The 21,597-nt window shown below is 44.3% G+C and overlaps 1 protein-coding gene across 3 annotated transcripts in view; it reads left to right on the forward strand.

Annotated features, from left to right (window-relative positions):
• The window catches only part of LOC127003984 (cadherin-87A-like), a 92,791-nt gene that overhangs the window by 50,814 nt on the left and 20,380 nt on the right, over nucleotides 1-21,597 (forward strand). For all 3 annotated transcript variants that reach the window (XM_050871067.1, XM_050871066.1, XM_050871068.1), the window contains 18 exons: nucleotides 7,836-8,044; nucleotides 8,834-8,962; nucleotides 11,010-11,135; nucleotides 12,149-12,283; nucleotides 12,765-12,957; nucleotides 13,497-13,609; nucleotides 13,868-14,065; nucleotides 14,810-14,965; nucleotides 15,375-15,613; nucleotides 15,726-15,837; nucleotides 17,595-17,750; nucleotides 18,140-18,304; nucleotides 18,484-18,607; nucleotides 19,099-19,290; nucleotides 19,435-19,532; nucleotides 20,006-20,167; nucleotides 20,677-20,799; nucleotides 21,093-21,264. In XM_050871067.1, the coding sequence (XP_050727024.1) occupies nucleotides 7,836-8,044; nucleotides 8,834-8,962; nucleotides 11,010-11,135; nucleotides 12,149-12,283; nucleotides 12,765-12,957; nucleotides 13,497-13,609; nucleotides 13,868-14,065; nucleotides 14,810-14,965; nucleotides 15,375-15,613; nucleotides 15,726-15,837; nucleotides 17,595-17,750; nucleotides 18,140-18,304; nucleotides 18,484-18,607; nucleotides 19,099-19,290; nucleotides 19,435-19,532; nucleotides 20,006-20,167; nucleotides 20,677-20,799; nucleotides 21,093-21,264 (2,802 nt within the window). The remainder of the gene's footprint in view (nucleotides 1-7,835; nucleotides 8,045-8,833; nucleotides 8,963-11,009; nucleotides 11,136-12,148; nucleotides 12,284-12,764; nucleotides 12,958-13,496; nucleotides 13,610-13,867; nucleotides 14,066-14,809; nucleotides 14,966-15,374; nucleotides 15,614-15,725; nucleotides 15,838-17,594; nucleotides 17,751-18,139; nucleotides 18,305-18,483; nucleotides 18,608-19,098; nucleotides 19,291-19,434; nucleotides 19,533-20,005; nucleotides 20,168-20,676; nucleotides 20,800-21,092; nucleotides 21,265-21,597) is intronic.

The raw sequence follows: 21,597 nt of genomic DNA on the forward strand, positions 1-21,597 counted from the left end.
CCGTTTCTAATCATCACTTCGTCTGTAATGTTGTCTTTTCATACTGTATAACGGTGTAACATTCTCTCTCTCTCTCTCTCTCTCTCTCTCTCTCTCTCTCTCTCTCTCTCTCTCTCTCTCTCTCTCTCTCTCTCTCTCTCTCTCTCTCTCTCTCTCTCATACGCAGCATCTTTACTTTTTAATTCTCTATTGGAAAGTAAGTCAGATTAGAATGTGGAGGAGTATACGAGAGAGAGAGAGAGAGAGAGAGAGAGAGAGAGAGAGAGAGAGAGAGAGAGAAGGAAACGGGCATGAGTGTGGAGTGTGCCAAGGAGAAAGTGGTCAGTCCCTCCTTCGAACCCCTCACATGACCTCCTCTTCATTTTCTCTCCATCGCTCAGATCGTGCCCTTTCTCCCTTCTTCATTCCTTCCTTCCTCCCTCCATTCTTCCATCCAGTGGCGGCCAGGGGAATATTATCGTGGGCTGCTCATTGGGGGTTTCTTTGATATAAGTTGGGTGGACTAGCGAAGGGGGTGTGGGACACTGAGAGGATTTTTTTTATATCATGCCCCCACCTCACTGCACCGCCCCCAACACCCCAACACACCGATGCCCCCATAGCCCCGGCCGTCGCTGCAACCATCCATCCATCCATCCATGAATTGATCTCCACATGTTGATTCTCCTCCTCAGATCTCCATTATTCATTCTTCGTATTCGGTTTCTCTTATTTACTCATAATCCCATCTCGCTACCCGCTTTCTTCTTCCTCCTCCTCCTCCTCCTCCCCTGCTCTTCTTCCTCTTCCTCTTCCACCCGTAATCTTTCTAAAAAAAAAATGTTCCTCATGGATACAATTCTCTCTCTCTCTCTCTCACACACACACACACACACACACACTGTCAGTGTCAGTTTCGGCAGAGAAAGACGTCAACCTCAGCCTGCTGATGTGACAAACCACGTGAGAAGCGGTGTGTGTGTGTGTGTGTGAGTGTGTGTGTTACACACACACACACACACACTCCTGAGCAAGGGGAGAGAGTTTGTGGTGTCAGGTCCTAAGTTCGTCCACAGATCAAACTCAAAAGCTCTCGGGGAGGGTGCTGGCTGATGATCACGAGTCTAGCACGTGATCACGCAGTGAGTGATCACACACACACACACACACACACACACACATATGATGTGACATATCTGACATAGGCAACATATCAAGCAGTGTGTGTGTGTGTGTGTGTGTGTGTGTGTGTGAGAGAGATTGTTGTTGTTAAAGATTTATCCCCTAGTATCACTAGGGAAAACGGGCCCTTGTCCTAAGACCTAAGAGTGCAAAAATGCTCCCTCCCTGCGCGGGGGAGCACGGGCTAAGCCGATTGGCGGCCCGTAGCAGGATGCCAACAGACCGACTCTATCGGCGATCGAAATTTAGCCGACCGAGTCGGTCTGTCGACGAGGACTGGCCTGTCTCTCTCTCTCTCTCTCTCTCTCTCTCTCTCTCGAGAGAGAGAGAGAGAGAGAGAGAGAGAGAGAGAGAGAATTATTTTGAATCATTTTGGCAGATGTTAGTTGATGTTAATCAAGAAAAGGAATGGACGAAGAAAAACAAACAGTATTTGGAGCTGATAAGACAGTGGGGGCTAGGAGAAAGGAAAAAGAGTGAGATAGTTACAAGGAAGGAAACAAGTGAAAAATAATAACTGCAGGAGGAAGGAATATGAGATAGTTACAAGGAAGGAAACAAGTGAAAAATAATAACTGCAGGAGGAAGGAATATGAGAGGATGAAATACAGACGGAGAGAGAGCTGGGAGGCGACTGAAAAGATTGGGGTTAATGTTATGGAGAAGGGATGGGAAGGGAAGAATTAGAGGTGAAATCCATAACCATTTAAAACTATTTGTTCGGGAGAGAAGGAAAGGAAAAAGAATACGGCAAAATAATAATAAAGAGAACATATGGTAGAGTTGTGAAGTAGCGAGAAGAAAAGTTACAGGTTTACTAACAGCTGTCAATACACACACACACACACACACACACACACACACACATACTAATCAACGTATACCTTTCTCCCACACCCACACACACACCATCCACTTCCTTTTCCATCTACCAAACAATCTTTCAACACATTCCAAACATTTAGCTCTTCCACCTACTCCTCTCTACCCACTCCCCCCACCCACTCCCCTCCACCCACTCCCCTCCACCCACTCCCCACCCACTCCCCCTCACCCACTCTCTCCCACCCATTCCCTTCCACCCACTCCCCCCCACCGACTCCCTTCCACCCACTCCCCACCACTGACTCCCTTCCACCCACTCCCCACCACTGACTCCCTTCCACCATCTCCCCACCACTGACTCCCTTCCACCCACTCCCCCCCACCGACTCCCTTCCACCCACTCCCCACCACTGACTCCCTTCCACCCACTCCCCACCACTGACTCCCTTCCACCCACTCCCCACCACTGACTCCCTTCCACCCACTCCTCACCACTGACTCCCTTCCACCCACTCCCCACCACTGACTCCCTTCCACCCACTCCCCACCACTGACTCCCTTCCACTCACTCCTCACCACTGACTCCCTTCCATCCACTCCCCACCACTGACTCCCTTCCACCCACTCCCCACCACTGACTCCCTTCCACCCACTCCTCACCACTGACTCCCTTCCACGCACTCCTCACCACTGACTCCCTTCCATCCACTCCCCACCACTGACACCCTACCATCCACTCCCCACAACTGAATCCCTTCCACCCACTCCCCACCACAGACTCCCTACCACCCACTCCACACCACTGACTCCTTCCACCCACTCCTTCCATCCACTCCCTTCCACCACCTCATCACTGACTCCCTTCCACCCACTACCCAACACTGACTCCCTTCCACCCACTCCCCACCACTGACTCCCTTCCACCCACTCCCCACCACTGACTCCCTTCCACCCACTCCCCACCACTGACTCCCTTCCACCCACTCCCCACCACTGACTCCCTTCCACCCACTCCCCACCACTAACTCTCACCCACTCCCCACCACTGACTCCCTTCCACCCACTCCCCACCACTGACTCCCTTCCACCCACTCCCCACCACTGACTCCCTTCCACCCACTCCCCACCACTGACTCCCTTCCACCCACTCCCCACCACTGACTCCCTTCCACCCACTCCCTTCCATCCACTCCCTTCCACCCACTCCTCACCACTGACTCCCTTCCACCCACTCCCCACCACTGACTCCCTTCCACCCACTCCCCACCACTGACTCCCTTCCACCCACTCCCCACCACTGACTCCCTTCCACCCACTCCCCACCACTGACTCCCTTCCACCCACTCCCCACCACTGATTTCCTTCCACCCACTCCTTCCACCCACTCCCCACCACTGACTCCCTTCCACCCACTCCCTTCCATCCACTCCCCACCACTGACTCCCTTCCACCCACTCCTCACCACTGACTCCCTTCCACCCACTCCCCACCACTGACTCCCTTCCACCCACTCCCTTCCATCCACTCCCTTCCATCCACTCCCTTCCACCCACTCCCCACCACTGACTCCCTTCCACCCACTCCCTTCCATCCACTCCCTTCCACCCACTCCCCACCACTGACTCCCTTCCATCCACTCCCTTCCACCCACTCCCCACCACTGACTCCCTTCCACCCACTCCCTTCCATCCACTCCCTTCCACCCACTCCCCACCACTGACTCCCTTCCACCCACTCCCCACCACTGACTCCCTTCCACCCACTCCCCACCACTGACTCCCTTCCACCCACTCCCCATCACTGATTTCCTTCCACCCACTCCCCACCACTGACTCCCTTCCACCCACTCCCCATCACTGATTTCCTTCCACCCACTCCTCACCACTGACTCCCTTCCACCCACTCCCCTCCCCTGACTCCCTTCCACCCACTCCCAACCACTGACTCACTTCCACCCAATCCCACCACTGACTCCTTCCACCCACTCCCCACTAATGACTCCTTTCCACCCACTCCCACCACTGACTCCTTCCACCCACTCCCCACCACTGACTCCCTTCCACCCACTCCCCACCACTGACTCCCTTCCACCCACTCCCCACCACTGACTCCCTTCTACCCACTCCCCACCAATGACTCCTTTCCATCCACCTCTGACCAATGACTCCCTTACACCCACTCCCCTCCACTGACTCCCTTCCACCCACTCCCCACCACTGACTCCCTTCCACCCACTCCCCACCACTGACTCCCTTCCACCCACTCCCCACCACTGACTCCCTTCCACCCACTCTCTCTCTTCCTCTCTTTCTATCTCTTCCACTCTCTCTCTCTCTCTCTCTCTCTCTCTCTCTCTCTCTCTCTCTCTCTCTCTCTCTCTCTCTCTCTCTCTCTCTCTCTCTCTCTCTCTCTCTCTCTCTCTCTCTCTCTCTCTCTCTCTCTCTCTCTCTCTCTCTCTCTCTCTCTCTCTCTCTCTCTCTCTCTCTCTCTCTCTCTCTCTCTCTCTCTCTCTCTCTCTCTCTCTCTCTCTCTCTCTCTCTCTCTCTCTCTCTCTCTCTCTCTCTCTCTCTCTCTCTCTCTCTCTCTCTCTCTCTCTCTCTCTCTCTCTCTCTCTCTCTCTCTCTCTCTCTCTCTCTCTCTCTCTCTCTCTCTCTCTCTCTCTCTCTCTCTCTCTCTCTCTCTCTCTCTCTCTCTCACTCTCTCACTCTCTCTCTCTCTCTCTCTCTCTCTCTCTCTCTCTCTCTCTCTCTCTCTCTCTCTCTCTCTCTCTCTCTCTCTCTCTCTCTCTCTCTCTCTCTCTCTCTCTCTCTCTCTCTCTCTTTTGTCAGTCTCCTTTTCTCGCTTTTCTATCACCAGTTTCATCCGCTTCCATCTTTTATCTTGCCAATGATTTTACTCTTGCAGGCTCCTTACGTTCTTATGTTCTTATGTTCCTTTATTTAAAATTTGTTCAGTCGTCTCCTTCCTCCTCTTCCATTCACTACTCGCTCCGGTGGCCGCTGAAGAATAGATCTGCATCACCATTGCCTTCCTGCCATTACTACGGGAGTGTGTGATTGTCGTGTCCTTCCTTTTCGGCGGCTCCACGAACTACATTCTGCCTACCATTATCTTTTACAAGGTCGGCGGGGACTTAATTCCCTTTGTGTGTGTGTGCGCAGCCCTTAATTTTATGCCTGTCTTCCTTTGTCTTCGTTTTGTCTGTCATACACGTCGTTTCCAGAGTAGTATGTATTTTTTTTCTATATATGTGGTTCATGATGCTTTAGACCGTGTGTGTGTGTGTGTGTTCCCATTTCCGAGGCTTGGCAATGGATTTTTATCATGCTAACTTGATTGCCAATGTCTCGCCCCGATTCCTTTTTAGAACAAGTGCACCTTCCGATCGTTTATGGTCACGTAACTGCGGCCTCAAAATAGATTCAGACGAAGCCACACTTGAGAGGTTGCTCGGAGCGGATTAGTTTGCAATATTTTTTTTTTTTTTTTGTACGAGTGATACGCCGAACTTGAACGTCATCATTTTTTTTTTTTTATGCACATCTTCCTTTGAAACGGAACTTTCCTTTTTTATCTCCTTTGTTCTCTTCTTCCTCTTCTTCTTTTTCTTCTTCTTCTTTTTTGTTATTATTATTATTATTATTATTATTATTATTATTATTATTATTATTATTATTATTATTATTATTATTATTATTATTATTATTATTATTATCCTCCTCCCCCTCCTTCTCCTCTTCTCTCTCTCCTCTTTCACCTCCTCCTCCTTCTCCTTCTCCTCTTTCCTCTCCTTTCCCTCATCCTCCTCCTTCTTCTTCTTCTTCTTCTACTTCTTCCTACGGACACGCAAGCTATGACAACACTCTTAGCAGTTAGAGACGAGACACAAAGAAACGATACATTATTCTTTTTTGTGGTTCTATTGTCTTCCTTAGATTTACATAGCGGCAGGTGTACATTATTCTTATATTCATTCATTCGCACGCACGTTGATGGTAGCCGCGTTACTATCCCGTTTTCTGTGTTCTCGTACGTCGACTCGAGTCACTCGGGGGGGGGGGAAGATATCTCCCTCTTGCACGAGGGGGCACGGGCCTTTGCCAAAGGCAGGGAGCCGACAGACCGATTCTATCGGCGATTGAAATCTAGCCGACCAAGTCGGTCTGTCGACGAGGACTGGCGTGTCTGAGTCACTCGGAGTCAGCGTACCGTAATATTGTTTGTGTTCACAGCGAGGCGCCGAGTCGAGTCCCGTTATGCTCCGCTTCGGTCCTTCTTCCTCACTTTCTTCCCCTTCTCTTATGTTCACAATTTTTATTATATATATTTGCTTCCTATTGGAGGAGACAATTGTGTACGTACAGCTATTTATTGTGGTTGTCACTGATTTAGTTTACTCTTCATACACTGTTTTCTCTATTGTTATTGGCATGCTTGAATGTATTCCTCTTCAGAATACAGTGGTGCATAACATTGTTCTCTTCCAACCCGCTGGCCTTGATTAAATCATGGTAAAGGTTGGGGGGGTGAGTCTGCAAGTTGGTACCCGAGCAATGTTGCCATGCATGTCCGCCCATTATACCTCAAGACTGAATGGTAATTGAATCATCAACATCTGAAACATTGTGCGAATGCTCAAGGCAACGCATATGGGAGGGTGAAGTAGCCTAATCAAATGCAGATTTGGGTGTTGGCCGTGCAACAGCAACTCTTCTGAGTCCCGGTTTCTCAGCTGAAAGATTTTTCTGTTATTTGATTTGCCATATTGATCCATATTTTATAGAAGCCAAAATATGTATACGCAATATATCCCCAGATCTAAAGAGTCCAGCCTGACTCGTGGATATGACAGAGACGATTAGGAGGCACTAAAGCCTAAAGCCCCACGTTGTCCTGGCAGTGGGCACCGTAAATGTGACGATCGTGTACAATCCAGTGAGTGCAATCATTGGCTGAACGACCCAGCCAGAACGAGTGAACGAACAACCTCGCTCAGGCTCAGAGGCGAGAAAACGGAGTTAGCGCCAATGTTGCGCCTCATTGTTCCCGGTGTTCACCGTCGCATCCCTGCACTCCCAGCACTTTTTCGTCGATTTTTTTTTAATGGTGGTATTCTTCATATTAAATCTAATATCCGCTTCCGCATAGCGAAGTGAGCGGTTATTTTCGTCTTTGTCTGCTTGTTTATCTGTCTGTTTGTCTGTATCTGTTACCAAAATATCTGTTAACAATATATCTCAAAAATGAATTGACAATCACCAAAGACATGGAACATCCTCTGGTGACTATCCAAATGATTAAATGGGCTGGACCCTCCTCAGCCGCTATTACCATTCACCAACAGGGCCGAACCATCCCCCAAACACTTTCGATGCCTTCTCTAAGCACTCGTGTCTGCCCCCTAAGCACGGGCGGGTTTTAATTGCTCTGTCATTCAATTACATTTTTTTTTCATCTATACGCAATCATCGTCAGCTTTTATCGGAATGTTTCCAAAAGTTATCAGTTTGAGATAATCACCGAAGGATGGTTTCATGTGTATTTGGTGGCTATTTCGAGCAGTTTTTGGACACTTTGGTAACGGGCATGCAGACAAACAGACGGGTAGACAAATGAACAACGAGGAAGACTATCGCTCTCGTCGCTACGTGGAGTAGAGCGATAATAATCAGATAAATAATAGGTAAGTAAATAGATAAATGAGTTAGTTTTTTTCTAGTTACATCTTTGTAAAGAACTGCGGCTCTTAAAAGTCTTTTTTACTGAATTCTAAGTGAGATGGACAAAGGCTTGTCGCACTTTGTCACAATGTAAGATCCCTTTACAATCTTCTAAACACATTATTTCAGGAGCGATGGCCAACCTGCCGCCCTCGTTCACCGCCGACATGAACCTGCACGTGGTGAGCGAGAGCACGCCGGTGGGCGCCGCGATCTACACGCTCAAGGGTTCAGACCCAGAGGGGGGCCCTGTCGCGTTCGGCCTCAGCGGGACGGATCGGCTGCGAGTTGACCCCACCAGCGGCGTCGTCACCATCGTGCGCCCGCTAGACAGAGAGGTGAGTGGTTGTTAAGGGCGTCCACAGAAAGCCCCCTATTAAAATTACAACAGAGGGCGTTTCAAAAGAGCGTACCAAAACAAGAACTTGCAAGGGTCTCCTTAAAAACTTTGCATTTATGTGTATAGGTTCTCATTAACAACAATATTTTTAAGAATTGATTTTGAGAGTATTGGGTCCTACACTGGGAAGACATGATGAGGCACCCTCGGATCCTTTCCCCCTTGATGGCGCAATTTAGGGTTTACTATTGGAAAACGAGGGAGGCCCCAAACTGGTATATAAAGACAGTAACTTTAATTCCCATATGTGATAATAGATGATACTTCTTGGCCCTACCTGTATAATTTTACCTAGAGCTCAAGAGAAGTATTTGCCCTCGGACTTGAGAGACGACCTGAATTTGGCTATCTTGCTCAGGGAAATGGGTGTGTATACTGTTAAGATCGGATTTTTTATCAAAGAAACCCTTGCTAACTGTGAGGCCCTAAGATGTAGTGTATTTAGCTATGTCAAGTAGTGAAGATAGTTGTGTCCCTCTGGTGTATGCCTACAGCGGGCTTTGGGTCGCGGAGAAAGCATTGTGTGTGTTCCACTTTTACGGAAATGCTGCATGCCTTCAGTTTCCTTCGGTGTCTCCTAAAAAAATTATCCTCAGAAGTCCTTACCAGTGTGTGAAGGAAACTGATGTGTCCGAGTTGTCTGATTGATTGATTGATTGATTTAAATTAGGCGCCGCAACATCGAGTTGTCTGAAACGGCACCGCACTACTTCTTTTGTGTTTCCAGAAAAACGACACCCTACGCCTGGTGGTAACGGTGGAGGACGAGGTGTCTGGCGCCAACAACAACGTGGTGCGGGTACCCGTGTCCCTCATTGTGCTCGACGACAACGACAACCCGCCCAAGTTCCTACAGGTACGTAAATGGGTTTCAAGATCGAGCCACTTGGAGCTTGCATAGGACTTTACATATGGGTCGTATTAAAAGACATTTCGCCGCCCAAGAATACATATTTGACAAGGCTTTCGTAAGAGTTGTGGGCATTTCCAGTTGTAGTTTTATGCCCTAGTGGTAGTTTGACCCTTCATCTGTACCGTGAACCTGAAGAAACACTTATTAGAACCCGACTGACCCCTTCTTTGACCTTTAGAAATAGCTGATGTGAGAAGCGGACGTGTCTTATAATACCGACCATAACACCCCAATGCATTGACTGATTGATAGTTTATTGTGAAAAGTACACAACAAAGGAAAACACTACCAAATGCCCTAAAACACCCTAAAATTATATAAATGTGGTTTCTAGACTCATTTTTTGTTATGTAATCCCTCTTACTATACTTTCCCCAACTTGATCATCATTTAAGGTAGATGTAGACGTAAGTAAATATCAATAGAAACTCAGACGAAATTGAACTGCCAATCAATAGCATCAGCTGGAGGTATGAATCAGGAAGGTATACGGACACAACCGGAAGCATGCGAGGGTAAGTTATTGACAAGGGACGACACAGCCACCACACCCCCGCCCCGATTCACACCCATCCCTGCCACATCTTTCTCACACACCACCACCCATCACGCTCACCCTCCTCCCCCTTCCCTTCCGTCCTTGGGCCAGTTCGACAGTCCAACAGAGTCATTGTAAGCGCCCAAACCAAACTATAATATCCACAATGATCTATTTTTTCTTCGCAATACCAGAGACTAAAGAGACTTCCAGTGTGGTCTGCTAAAATTTAATCCTATTTATATCAATCGCAAACACAATACAAGGAATTTTCGTAGTATTTTGTGTTTGGTTGGGGAGCTTACAAACTTGCTGTACTGTAAAACTGGCCCCTTGTCACGCTACGTACACCCCATCTAGCACCCCACTGTCCCCTCGACCACGCCCCTCACACCCTCATTATCCCTCCCCCTCCCTGTCACACCCCGTCAACTTATCAGATACTGCCTTTCCCACCATCACAGTATGTCCCTCCCTCCCCCTCCCTCTCCTCATCTCGACTCGTGAATGCGTCGGCTTCATGGTGTCGATACTCAGGACTCCTGTTTCGTGGAGGCTGAATAGTGAAGTTGTTTGTCTCCACGATCTTACACCAGTTAGAGCTTCAGCTGGAAACTGTGATTAATATTATATCTTTCTTCTTCTTTTCGATTAAAGTCCTTATTTTCTTTTATAGTGCTGGGCCTTTGTCGTCTCGATATTGAGATATCGAGACGGCAATGGCTGGGCGGGCTGAGTCACTCCTACACTTGTCGATCGTGTACCTACTCTATCCTCTCATTGTTCATCCTTCTCATGTCTTGCTCCACACCTGTCTCCAGGTCTTCTTCGATCATTCATCTGATCTCCTCCCTTCTACCACCACCTCCGCAGCTCTTCTTATGTGTTGAGGCTTCAAAACATTGCAGATTTTTGTCAAACAACATGAACAGTAACTTTCCCTAGAGCTTTTAATAGCCCATTCCCTCTTTTGTTACTTTTTTTCATTTGCCTTTAATTAAAATACACACTTCGAGGTCTCCATTGATGGGAGATTCATTGGCACTGAATGTAGTGAGCTTCAAGACAGAGAATCGTAACACAAACCGATAGTAGAATATAAGACATATTTAAAAGAGCATTGAAAAGGCTCGTATGTAATGATCCTCAGTGTTACCAAGTGTTTCTTTAATCAGTTTAGTAGCAGTAGTAGTATATAGTAGTAGCAGTAGTAGTAGTAGTAGTAGTAGTAGTACCGTAGTAATAGTAGTAGTATATGGTGGTGGTGGTGATGGAAGTAGATGTGGTGTATGTGGTGGTGGTGGTGGTAGAAGATTAGGAAGAGGAGAGGAAGTAGATTTGCAGTAGGCTAGTAGTAGTGGTGGTGCTGGTGATGGAAGTAGTAGTAGTAGTAGTAGTAGTAGAAGTAGTAATAGTAGTAGTTGTATATAATTCGATTTCGATACATTTCAGACGCCGTATGAGACAATGGTGGGCGAGGACAGCGCCGTGGGCAGCACCGTGTTGCCTGGGATACGGCTTGTCGACGAGGACCAAGTGGGAGACAACATCCAGGTGGAGTGTGCCCCCATTGAGCAGGTGAGATATTATTAACACCGATATTCGGAGCACAGACACTATGCTGCAAACTAGACGGTCTTTCCCTAGCTTCAAATGGACACTGTGACGTTTGTATTAATTATTTGCATATCAGCCTCAGTGAGTGTGTTCAGCTCAGGTCACAGGTGAAGCCCCTGCGTCAGTCCACAGGTAAGGTGCATGGGAGTCCCCGTGAATCAGCTCTACCCCAGGTGAGTCAGGCGGCTCAGGCCTCAGGTTAGTCATTCTAAGTGGGTGCATAATCAGGGGATGATTTGTCTTTGTCTGCACGCCTCCAGTTCACTTCATGTAGCCAAATCATATTCTGACCGCATGTACTTTTTTTTCCGGATACACCGTAAGTAGACATGGCACTATACACTGGCCGTTAACACTATGAGACCCATAAGAAATAACTGTGTGGGGAACTACCCAGATGATATAAATAATGGCCTATAAAAATAATCATTGTACTTTGTCAGTGAAATGGTCAGTCCATGGTTAAGTCCTGTACGTCAAACTGTCAAATCCCAGTTGAGTTATGGGAGTCAGGCCACTGGTGTGGTCAGAATAGCAATCTAGAACTCATTGAAATGTATTCCATAAATCATTAAGTCTTGGGTTTCATTGAATATTACTTCAAAGATTACTGGGAAAAAACAGGAGATGGATGAATGCTGCAAGAATGAATCAAGCCTCTGTGCTGAGTGGAGTGAGTAAGCAAGATGTGTTATAAGTTATTGTCTCTCTCTTTGATCATTGAAATTTTCATCCAAGATCTCCCTTCCCATATCTGTTTTAACTTGCTTGTACAATACAGGTGTATTTTATAATGATATACTTCAGCCTTTTTGTTCAGACCCTTCCTTTTCCCTAGATTTCTGATTTCCCAACGCTATTCTTATACCTTTCATCCTCTCCTAAACATTTCATCATGTCATTCACTACATCACTATATATATTACTATGGAGTCTTCTCATCCTCCTTTCCTTCCTTTTCCTAATCCCTACAGGGTGATGATGTCTGTGACGTTTTCAACATCAAGATCAATCAGGCTTCGGCTCGTAAGTTCTCCGGGAGTTTGGTGCTGCGAAGACCCCTCGAGTATGCCTCCCACAGCCTTTACCAGTTCAAGCTCATTGCTACAGTAAGATCCCATTTTCCTATTTTCATGAGTGAAGAACATAGTGCAAAAGAAAAATTTATTTAATAAATGGGTGGCCTTTTCTTTTTCTGAATTTGGAAAAGCATGGAATTAGAAAAACAAGATAGTTTGATCAAGTGGAACAAAATCATAAGGGAAGATGGGGAAAGCTTTAGTTTCATCCTAACACTATTTGTTGCTATGTGCTTTTATAAATGACTATATTTTGTGTGGAACATAAAGATGTGTCAAATGTACAGCCTATATTTTTAGCACTAGTGAATATTGTAATGAATTAAGGTATCCAGGAGCCAGATGCAAAGATAGTGAACTTCATCCACCAGTGGCCAATGCTCTACAGTCTACACTAAAGGATTCTGGTTTCCATCATGACTAAACATTGTGATAAATGATGTTTCTGAACAGGGATCCAAAAAAGCAGTGTAAAAAAAAACTCATTGATTTGAAACTCCTTGCCATGCAGGATGGTGGTCAGATGTCAAGTGTCGGGGTGGTGGTGCGGGTCAGGGACGTACAGAACACTCCTCCGGTGTTCTCTGGCTCCCTCACTGGTATCGTGAAGGAAGATGACCCCATTGGCACCAAGATCATGACCTTGCATGCTGCTGATGGTGATGTGGGTGCCCCAAGACCAGTCAAGTACCAGCTGATGACTAGTGAGTTCTTCTGGCTCCTCGTATTCCATAACTTTCCACCATTTTTATATATCTCGGTGTTTGCTTATGTCATGGATAATCTTTTGTTTGCAAAGGATTTAGGTGCTATCATTTTTATGTGATTGCTTTTCTGATCCTCATCTCTCTTATATTATGAATGTGTTCCCTTCAGGGCTCTTGTCCATGCATTTTTTTGTTTATATTACACTTAGATTTGCATTTCTTTGATTATGCAAGCTCCTATTGTCATGTTATAATTTTATGTTTGTTCCCCTTATTTCTGTCTTATCAATGTGTTTTAATTTATCCTTTTTTTTTTACTTTTCACATTTTTCATTCATGTATCCACAGAGTTTTACTTTCGTAAAACACATACCTTGCACACCACAGTTCAGACACCTCAGCTCTTCTATGCCACTGCTCATACACTCCATGGGCCTTACACTTCATAGCCTTCACACTACAATCCCTTCACCTCACTGGCACACACACAACCACCACTGTCCATGCATCTCTGATTATGCATTTTGTTTTCCTAGACACCTTGGACTTCTTCACACTGGATCCTAAGTCTGGTGAGCTGCGCACTGCTAAGCCACTAGACAGAGATGCTCTTCAGGTGCCTGATGGAGTGGTGAAGCTCAAAGTGAAGGTGAGAGGTGGAGGATGGGTAGAGTTCAGATAACTAGGTATATATGTACATGGAAAATACATACTCAAACAGCATGCAGTTTTCTGTTGATGGGTCATTCAGTAATGTTGCTACATATACAAATTTATAACAAAATAGAGACATATGTTGTGAACTTCTTTTGTTGATGTGCAATGATCAATAAACTCCTTATGACTCATTCTCTCAGCCCTAAACATAAATATGTATAAAGAAACTGGTTCATCCTCCCCTTTTCAGGCTTATGAAACAGAGAGGGGTCTGGCAGTGGGCTCAGCTGATACAGAGACGGAGGTGGAAGTGACCATCACCATCATTGATGTCAACGATGAGCCACCGACCTTTAACAAGCGAGAGTACCGGGCATCTGTGCCTGAGAATGTGCCAGATGGGACACCACTTCCTAATTTGGATATGTTTGTCCAGGATCGTGATGTTGTGAGTGTCACAGCAAACCAGTATTTTTGTCTTTTCAGTGTTCATAATATAACCATCATTATCATCATCATGACTGACCCATTTCTCAGAAGCAGGGTAAAAAGTTATTCCGAAAGTATGCTTGAAGATGAATATGAAGAACACAAAATTAATGTTTGATAATCAGTTGGCAGGATGACAAATAATAGTCAGTAATGAAATGCTTGAAAGTGTAGAGAAATGCACATAGTATGTAGGATGAACATTTAGTGCAAACCCCATAAAAAAAATATAAAAAAATTGAATAAGAATGGGATGGAGTACTTTTAGTAAACATTTATTTTAAAAATAGGTAAAACTTGGTGCCTTAAAATATTTAGAGAAAACCTAAGTGCACAAAGAGGAATGGGGAGAAAAATGCGGAATATAACATTGGAGGGACAAGAAATGAGCATTATGGATTAATTTGAAGATATTTGAGTAACTCTTAAAATTAAGAAAGGGACTTAGGCAGGTCATATCATGCATAGAATCAGTGACAGATAGACAACTAGGGTAAAGGAATGGCAACCCAAAATTTGTAGATATCAGGGCAGATGGAGGATCAGGTGAAGAAATGAAAATACAATGTAGAGCATTTGCCAAAGTAAGATGGAATTCACTGACATGAGACAGAGAGGAAAGCATTCGAAAAGGCCTTCATTGTACAGTGGACTAATAATGGCGGAAGATGATTATGATAGTTTTCCAATGTTTTTCTTTCAGGGGTTCTTTTCAGTCTTCAGCCTCCGTTTGGTGGATTCTTCAGGAATATTCAGCGTTGAACCACAAGTTGCTTCTGGGTCCTCATCTGTCAGCATCAGAGTTGCCAAGGGTCCTTTGGACTTTGAAAATCCCAACCAGCGCAAGTTTCTCCTTCAGGTGAGTCCTTAGACAAGGTACAGACTGAGGAAGTGTGGTGGTTGTTGTTGTTGTTCAAAGATTGATCCCTCCCTATAGAAGGGAGTAAAGGCTTTTGCCAATTGCAGCTCGTAGCAGGGTGTCGACAGACCGATTCCATTGGCTGACGTCAGCCGAGCCGACCAAGTCGGTCTGTCGATGAGGACTGGCATGTCTCTGAAGTGTAGTGGTATTAACCTCATGTTTATATCTTCATGCCCAGTACAGATTCATGTAGTTATATTATATGTACGTATATGATTATATCATAGCCTATGAGGTCCAAGTGTGATAGCAAAAGCCAGTCAGGATTTGCCATGGCCAACATTTGGAGAGTTTGAGGAATCAGATTTAAAAAGTAAGATTACTAAGAACTTTTTAATCACTTCAGGTTATAGCTGAGGAGACACTAACCAATCCACGCTTGTCATCCACTGCTACTGTTGTTGTCTCTGTCACTGACACCAATGACAACCCACCAAAATTTGACCAGGAAGCATACACAGCCCTTGTGTCTGAGACGGCCAATCCTGGCACTGTTGTCACCACCATTGCAGCCACTGATCGTGACACTGGGATGTTTGGCACAGATGGAATCAAGTATTCCCTCTTTGGCAATGGAGCAGAGAAGTAAGTGCCAATAAAAGTGTGAACTTATTTTTTTATATCCTTTTTCTCTTTCGCCTCATAGATATTTCATGCATCCACTGATTCTCTCCTCCATTTCTTTTCCTTTATAAAGGTTTGACGTGGATGCCACCACAGGCGTAATCACTGTGGCCTTCTGTGACACACCAGGCCACGGCAACTGTCTGGACTATGAAGAGCGACCCACCTACTTCCTCTCCTATCAGGTATATCTAGGATATGTTTCAGTAGTACTTTTTTGTCAACTTACTAGGCCAAACCAGTTGCTAAAATTAATCAAAGAAAAAAACAGCAAATGATGCAAGAAAGAATCTTTTTTCAAATATACTAAATTTAGTTGTATACTATCCAGCAATCCATTTGAAGCACAACCAATCAACTAAATATATATATGATGCCCTGTCCTCTCATGGAAATCCTCAAGGGGTTGGTCATCGCAAAAAAGTCTCTGATTTTCCCGTTCTGGCACTCCTCCACACATTCAATCTCTTGCCTAACACCTCTCTAATATTAATCCACTCTATTGATCCATTTTACTGGTGGACTCTCCCTGATAACATTTCCTTCAATCTTGCTCTCATTCACTCTCTTCACAAAATCATTCTTATTCATTTCTGTAATAAGTCCAAAGTTCCAAACCATCATCATGCTTCACCCATTCAGCCACGCCACAACTCACTTTCTCACCGTCACACACACACCAAAACTCTCATACACATACTTTTCACTTATCCATCTTATCTTGACAAACTACATGCTCCTCGTACACTAATGTTTATTTCCACTGTTTTTTTTATTATTGCTAATCTACATTCCACATTCATGTCTCTGAGGACACAACATATAACTAAGTTGGAAGGATATATTCTGTTTCTTATACCCTTCTTACCTCCCATACTCACATTTCTTCCCTTAATTACCCTCTTCTACACACCTATTAAATATTTGCCCTTCACTCCTGTCTCCTTTACATCCCCCTCCATGCTCTCATACTTACATAGAACCATCCTTAAATATTTGTATTCGGTCACTTTCTCCTTCTCTTGCCACAGCCAATTTTACACTATGTCTTACTCCCTGCCTTACCTGTATGGCTTTGCAAAATCAGCGGTCTTTTCTCTCATCCTTTCAAATACCATAACCTTACTCTTGCCTACAATGACTTTCAGCTCTCTTCTCTTACATACAGATTCATCTACAGTCCTCTGCAATATCCTTTGATTTTCTGCCAACAACATTATTATCTGCAAATAGGCCTCTCACCAAAGATTGCTCAGTATACCTTATATCCTTTGTTGCACCTAAATTTCTTACTCTGGCTTTCATTACTGTCATAGAGTCATCCATGTAAGTAATGAACAGCCATGGTGATATCACACATCCCTGTCTAACAGCCACACCAACACCAAAACTCTACTCAGCTACCAATTCATTTACACAGAGGCACTCATATCATTTAAAAAAAGACCTGACCCTTTCTAATAGACACCCTCTCATGCCATTTATTCTTTGGACATTTCATGAACCCTTTCTCTCAACTCTGTCAAAAGCCTTCTCCTGTTCCATCAATGCAGTAATCAGCTCATATGAAACTTTTCTATTCATCCCACCTGGCATACTGAGTAAGCTTATTCCCCTATACCTGTTACAATAATCTCCACTCCCTTTTCCTTTGTATAGCAGCACAGTGATGACTTCTGGCCCCTCTCCCTACCACACACTTATTCATAACCAATTCAGAAAGTCTTCCATTCATTTTTTTTAACAACCCATCAAACACTCAAGTGAATATGCACTCCCTACTTTAGAACAAATACTGTACCACATTACACCTTTATATTGTCATTCTTGGATTGTGATCAGTTTTGACAAGAGAAAAGCCTCATGGCTGGCAGTCTATCAGAACACTTTGTGCTTGTGTTTGTGTTTATGGTATGTATTAACCTCTAATCCCTCCACAAAGGCTGTAGACAATGGAGGGGAAGGCCACACAACAGTGGTCCCGGTGAGGATCTCTCTGGAGGACAGCAATGACAACCCACCCAAGTTCTCCCGACAGCAGTTCCGTGCAGTAATTGATGAGGGTGCCTCAGACTTCGACCCACCACTTACAGTGATGGTATGGCAGCAGTGTCTCCATGTAATACCATCTTAGTGGACTGTCATTTGGAATTTGGAATTCAGTGGTTCCTTTGTAGAACTGTATTGCATTTGTAGTGCATATGAAATGTTTGTGTTTATGATTTCTGCAATATATTACCCCTAAGTCTTCTGTACTAATGCTATCTTCCCTAGAGCTTTCCCTCTTTTTATACATTTCATAACTCTTACTGCCAAGATTTCTTTAATATCTATTGGTAACCTACGGCAAAGTGTGCCTTTTCTGGCTTTATAGTTTTCTGCCAAAGATTAAGGTTCTAGGTATTTTTTTCATCCTTAGCAGCTATGAATAGTTGCCCATTCTATTGTGCTAATATATATTGATCTCTCCATGCTGTGCCCTATCAGGCTGAAGATCCAGATGCCACCTCCAGTGTAGTGTACAGTCTGGTGGGTGGTGACCCCACAGGACTCTTCACCATTGATCCCAACACTGGCAGAGTCAGAGTGGCCAATGAGTCTGGCCTTGATATGTCAGACTTGAAGACTGATCACATCATTCTCACAGTTGAGGTAAATTTATGCTTTGCTAGTTTAATCACTTATAACACCTAATTTAGATATTTTGCCTAGAATTTCCTTTTTCATTCTATATGGTATTATTTGTAGAAATTCAAAATAATCACAATGTTTAATATGATTTTTTTTTTTCCTCTCTCCCCCCCTCATGTTGCCATGATGGTGTTCTTTAGGCCAGTGATGGTACAGGTTCTCACACTGCCAACGTAAGAGTTTCGGTAAGGGATGCCAACAACAATATTCCCATCTTCAGCAAGAAGGAGTATGTGGCAGCCGTCCAAGAAAATTCTGCTACAGGTGTGTACATGTTCCCTGGCTCCTGATCCATTTTGTCATTACATTAAAGGTGTCCAGCTCAAGCTCTCAGATCACATGACCAGAAGGCATGTGACAGACAAGTTAGTGATCACATAGTTTATGGTACACAATTGAAAAAAAAACTGCAGGAATTATTTAAGATGAAATTACTTCTTGCATGGTACTACACAGATACTTAATAAATTGGATAGAAGCTGCAGATACATTACCATTCTTAAGCTGTAAGCATCACAATCGTGTATCATTGTCAACATAATTGTCAATATCATCAGCTTATTTCCTGAAATGCATGATAATAAGGTCTAGTAAGCCCTGAGGAGCAGAAAATAAGTATACAATATTAAAGGGTGAAATGGGCTTAATAATCCTAACACATTGATCACCAACCTTCATCCATATAGTATTACTGTCCCTCAACAGTATATATGAAGCATCACTTCTTATCCCCTAACTCTCCTTTCTCTTGTCAGGGAGTGTGGTGGAGCAAGTGTCAGCCAGTGATGCAGACACAGGAGAAAATGCCGTCATTTCATACCGCATTCAGCGTGGTGGATATGATGACTTCGCCATTGATCATGAAACAGGAGTAATCACTGTTGCCAGGAAGCTTGACTTTGATAGAAGACAAAGCTATGACATTGAAATTTTAGCAACTGATGGAGGTATGGTCATTTTTTTGTGTGTGTGTTGGTCTGCCTCACATTCTGTATGTAGTTACTATGATAATATTAATATCATGATTGTTTTTCTTTTCTTTTTTTCAGCAAGCATTGGTTTCTGAAATTATTATTTTTCATTTCCCTCAGGCTTACCTCAGCAGACCTCCACTGCTTCGCTTACTGTCAGTGTCATTGACAATAATGACAAGAACCCATACTTCACTCCCACCACACAGCGCTCACAGGTGGGTCAGCCTTCTTTGCTTGTAAATCTTGTTGTCCTTGACCTTATCTTTTTTTAACTGTAACAGTTTTCTTGATTCTTAGCCAGTGGCTCCCTTCTAGTGTTTTTAATAAAGTTATTGTGATGATAATCCTACTATATAATGTAAAAATAGTAATGAAACAAATCACAAAGATCTCCATCATCTGCGATATAAATTTGTTGTGTATAATAGGGCATTATCAGTCAACTCATCATCTTAAATGACTGACATTACCAAGAGGGCTCCCTAAATCCTCTCACCCCTCTAAACCCCCTCATTAGTTTTAGAACAAATTGTTCTCCTCTCTTATCTCAACCTAAACCCCCCTTGCATGATGGAAACTCCCTTCTAAGCCTACCCTATGAAAACAAATCCTAGAGCTGTCACTGCTAAATAATGTTACACTACAGTTTATATCACTCAGTTCCTCTTCTCTCCCTCCCTCCTTTCAGGTTTCAGAAGATGTGGAACCCGGTACTACATTCTACACATTGGCTGCTCAGGACCCAGATGTGGCCGGTGAAGGTGCACTTGTATTTGGAGCAGAACCACCAGTGTCAGCAGTGAACAGTGATGGCCGCCTGGTGGAGGGTCCACAGCTGGAAGAACTTGCAGTGAGTGGCTTGAGACAGGAATCTTGACTATATTAGCTGCAGATCTCAATTGTGGTGAGGAAAAGACACTGGGAGAAGGTGGCTATTGTACTAGTTACCATTAGTTTCCCAGTACACCATTTCTTTATGATGGAGAAAATGTTTGTTTTCATGCAAAGAATGCATAGGTTCAGAAAAAGGAGTTTACTGCACTGCATGTTACTGCAGCTCTTGTTTTTGTATTTCAAACCTATCGTGGACAAGTCTCTCTCTGGACGCAGGGCATATGGTGGCGTCCACATTACCACCTAGACTTCCCCAGGCACCCATTTAATAACCCACCTGTAGGGAAGGATGAACAGCTGAATAGACTGTGCAAAAGCTTTCTTGGCTCATATTCAGACTGAGAGACAGCATTGTTTGTAGACATGCTAACCCCTACATCACAGAGGCATTGTAGAGCATATATTAAGCATATCAATTAATATTTAACAAAAACAGCATATATTGCTCATTCTTTTCCCATACAGGAAGTGTTTGTGGTGGATCCAGCAACAGGTAATGTGACGGTAACCAAGTCACTGGACCGCACAGTAGCAACAGAAGTGACTCTTGCCGTGACTGTGACAGATGTGTCTGCTACCCCACCTCAGGTGTGTGTGAGGGGGGGAGTGCATGTGTGTGTGTGTGTGTGTGTGTGCATATTTGTTTTTTGTGCGTGTATGTGCGTGTGTGCTTTTGTAATGTAATGTAATGTGCATGTATAAGTACTTATGTTTTTTAGGATGAAAAATGCATAGATAGTCTAGAAGAGGAAGACATAGCAGAAAAATGTGAGGGAGTTTGGATGTAAAATTGGGGTTACTCTGGAAAGTAGGGAGGGTTTGAAATGCGGAATATAACTGATGGGTGACGATGACATTACTAACACCACCATTTCCTCAAGGTTGGGCGAGGGAATCTGGTCATCACCATTGTGGATGTAAATGATTTTCCACCTATGTTCCCACCTCCCTGGAGCCCTGAAAACCCTGTCCTCCTTGTGAAAGTAGCAGAGGAGCTTCCTCTTGGCTCCCTGCTCACCACCATTACAGCCTCTGATGTGGATTCTAACATAGGTAAGTGAGGAGAAAGGGAAATGGATGTGGATTCTAGCATAGGCAAGCATTTATAGGAAGGAAGCTGATATAAATTATCAACATAAGTAAGCACAGAACAAAAGAGTTAGGAAGATTTTCATTCAGTGAAGTAGGGGCTGAGAATGAAGCTGACAGTGATGATTTATATTAAAATATGTAAAATAACAACTTTTATTAGAGAGCACTCTATTAACCCAGTAGCTGCGGTGATCATGTTTCTTAAAAATCTCCTCTAAGCGATTTAATGAGAAAAAATCATCACTCTTGCAAATCATTGTATAATATATATCAATGCATTTGTGATCAGTATAT

Source organism: Eriocheir sinensis, chromosome 27 (assembly GCF_024679095.1).
Source record: "Eriocheir sinensis breed Jianghai 21 chromosome 27, ASM2467909v1, whole genome shotgun sequence".
Lineage (NCBI taxonomy): Eukaryota > Metazoa > Arthropoda > Malacostraca > Decapoda > Varunidae > Eriocheir > Eriocheir sinensis.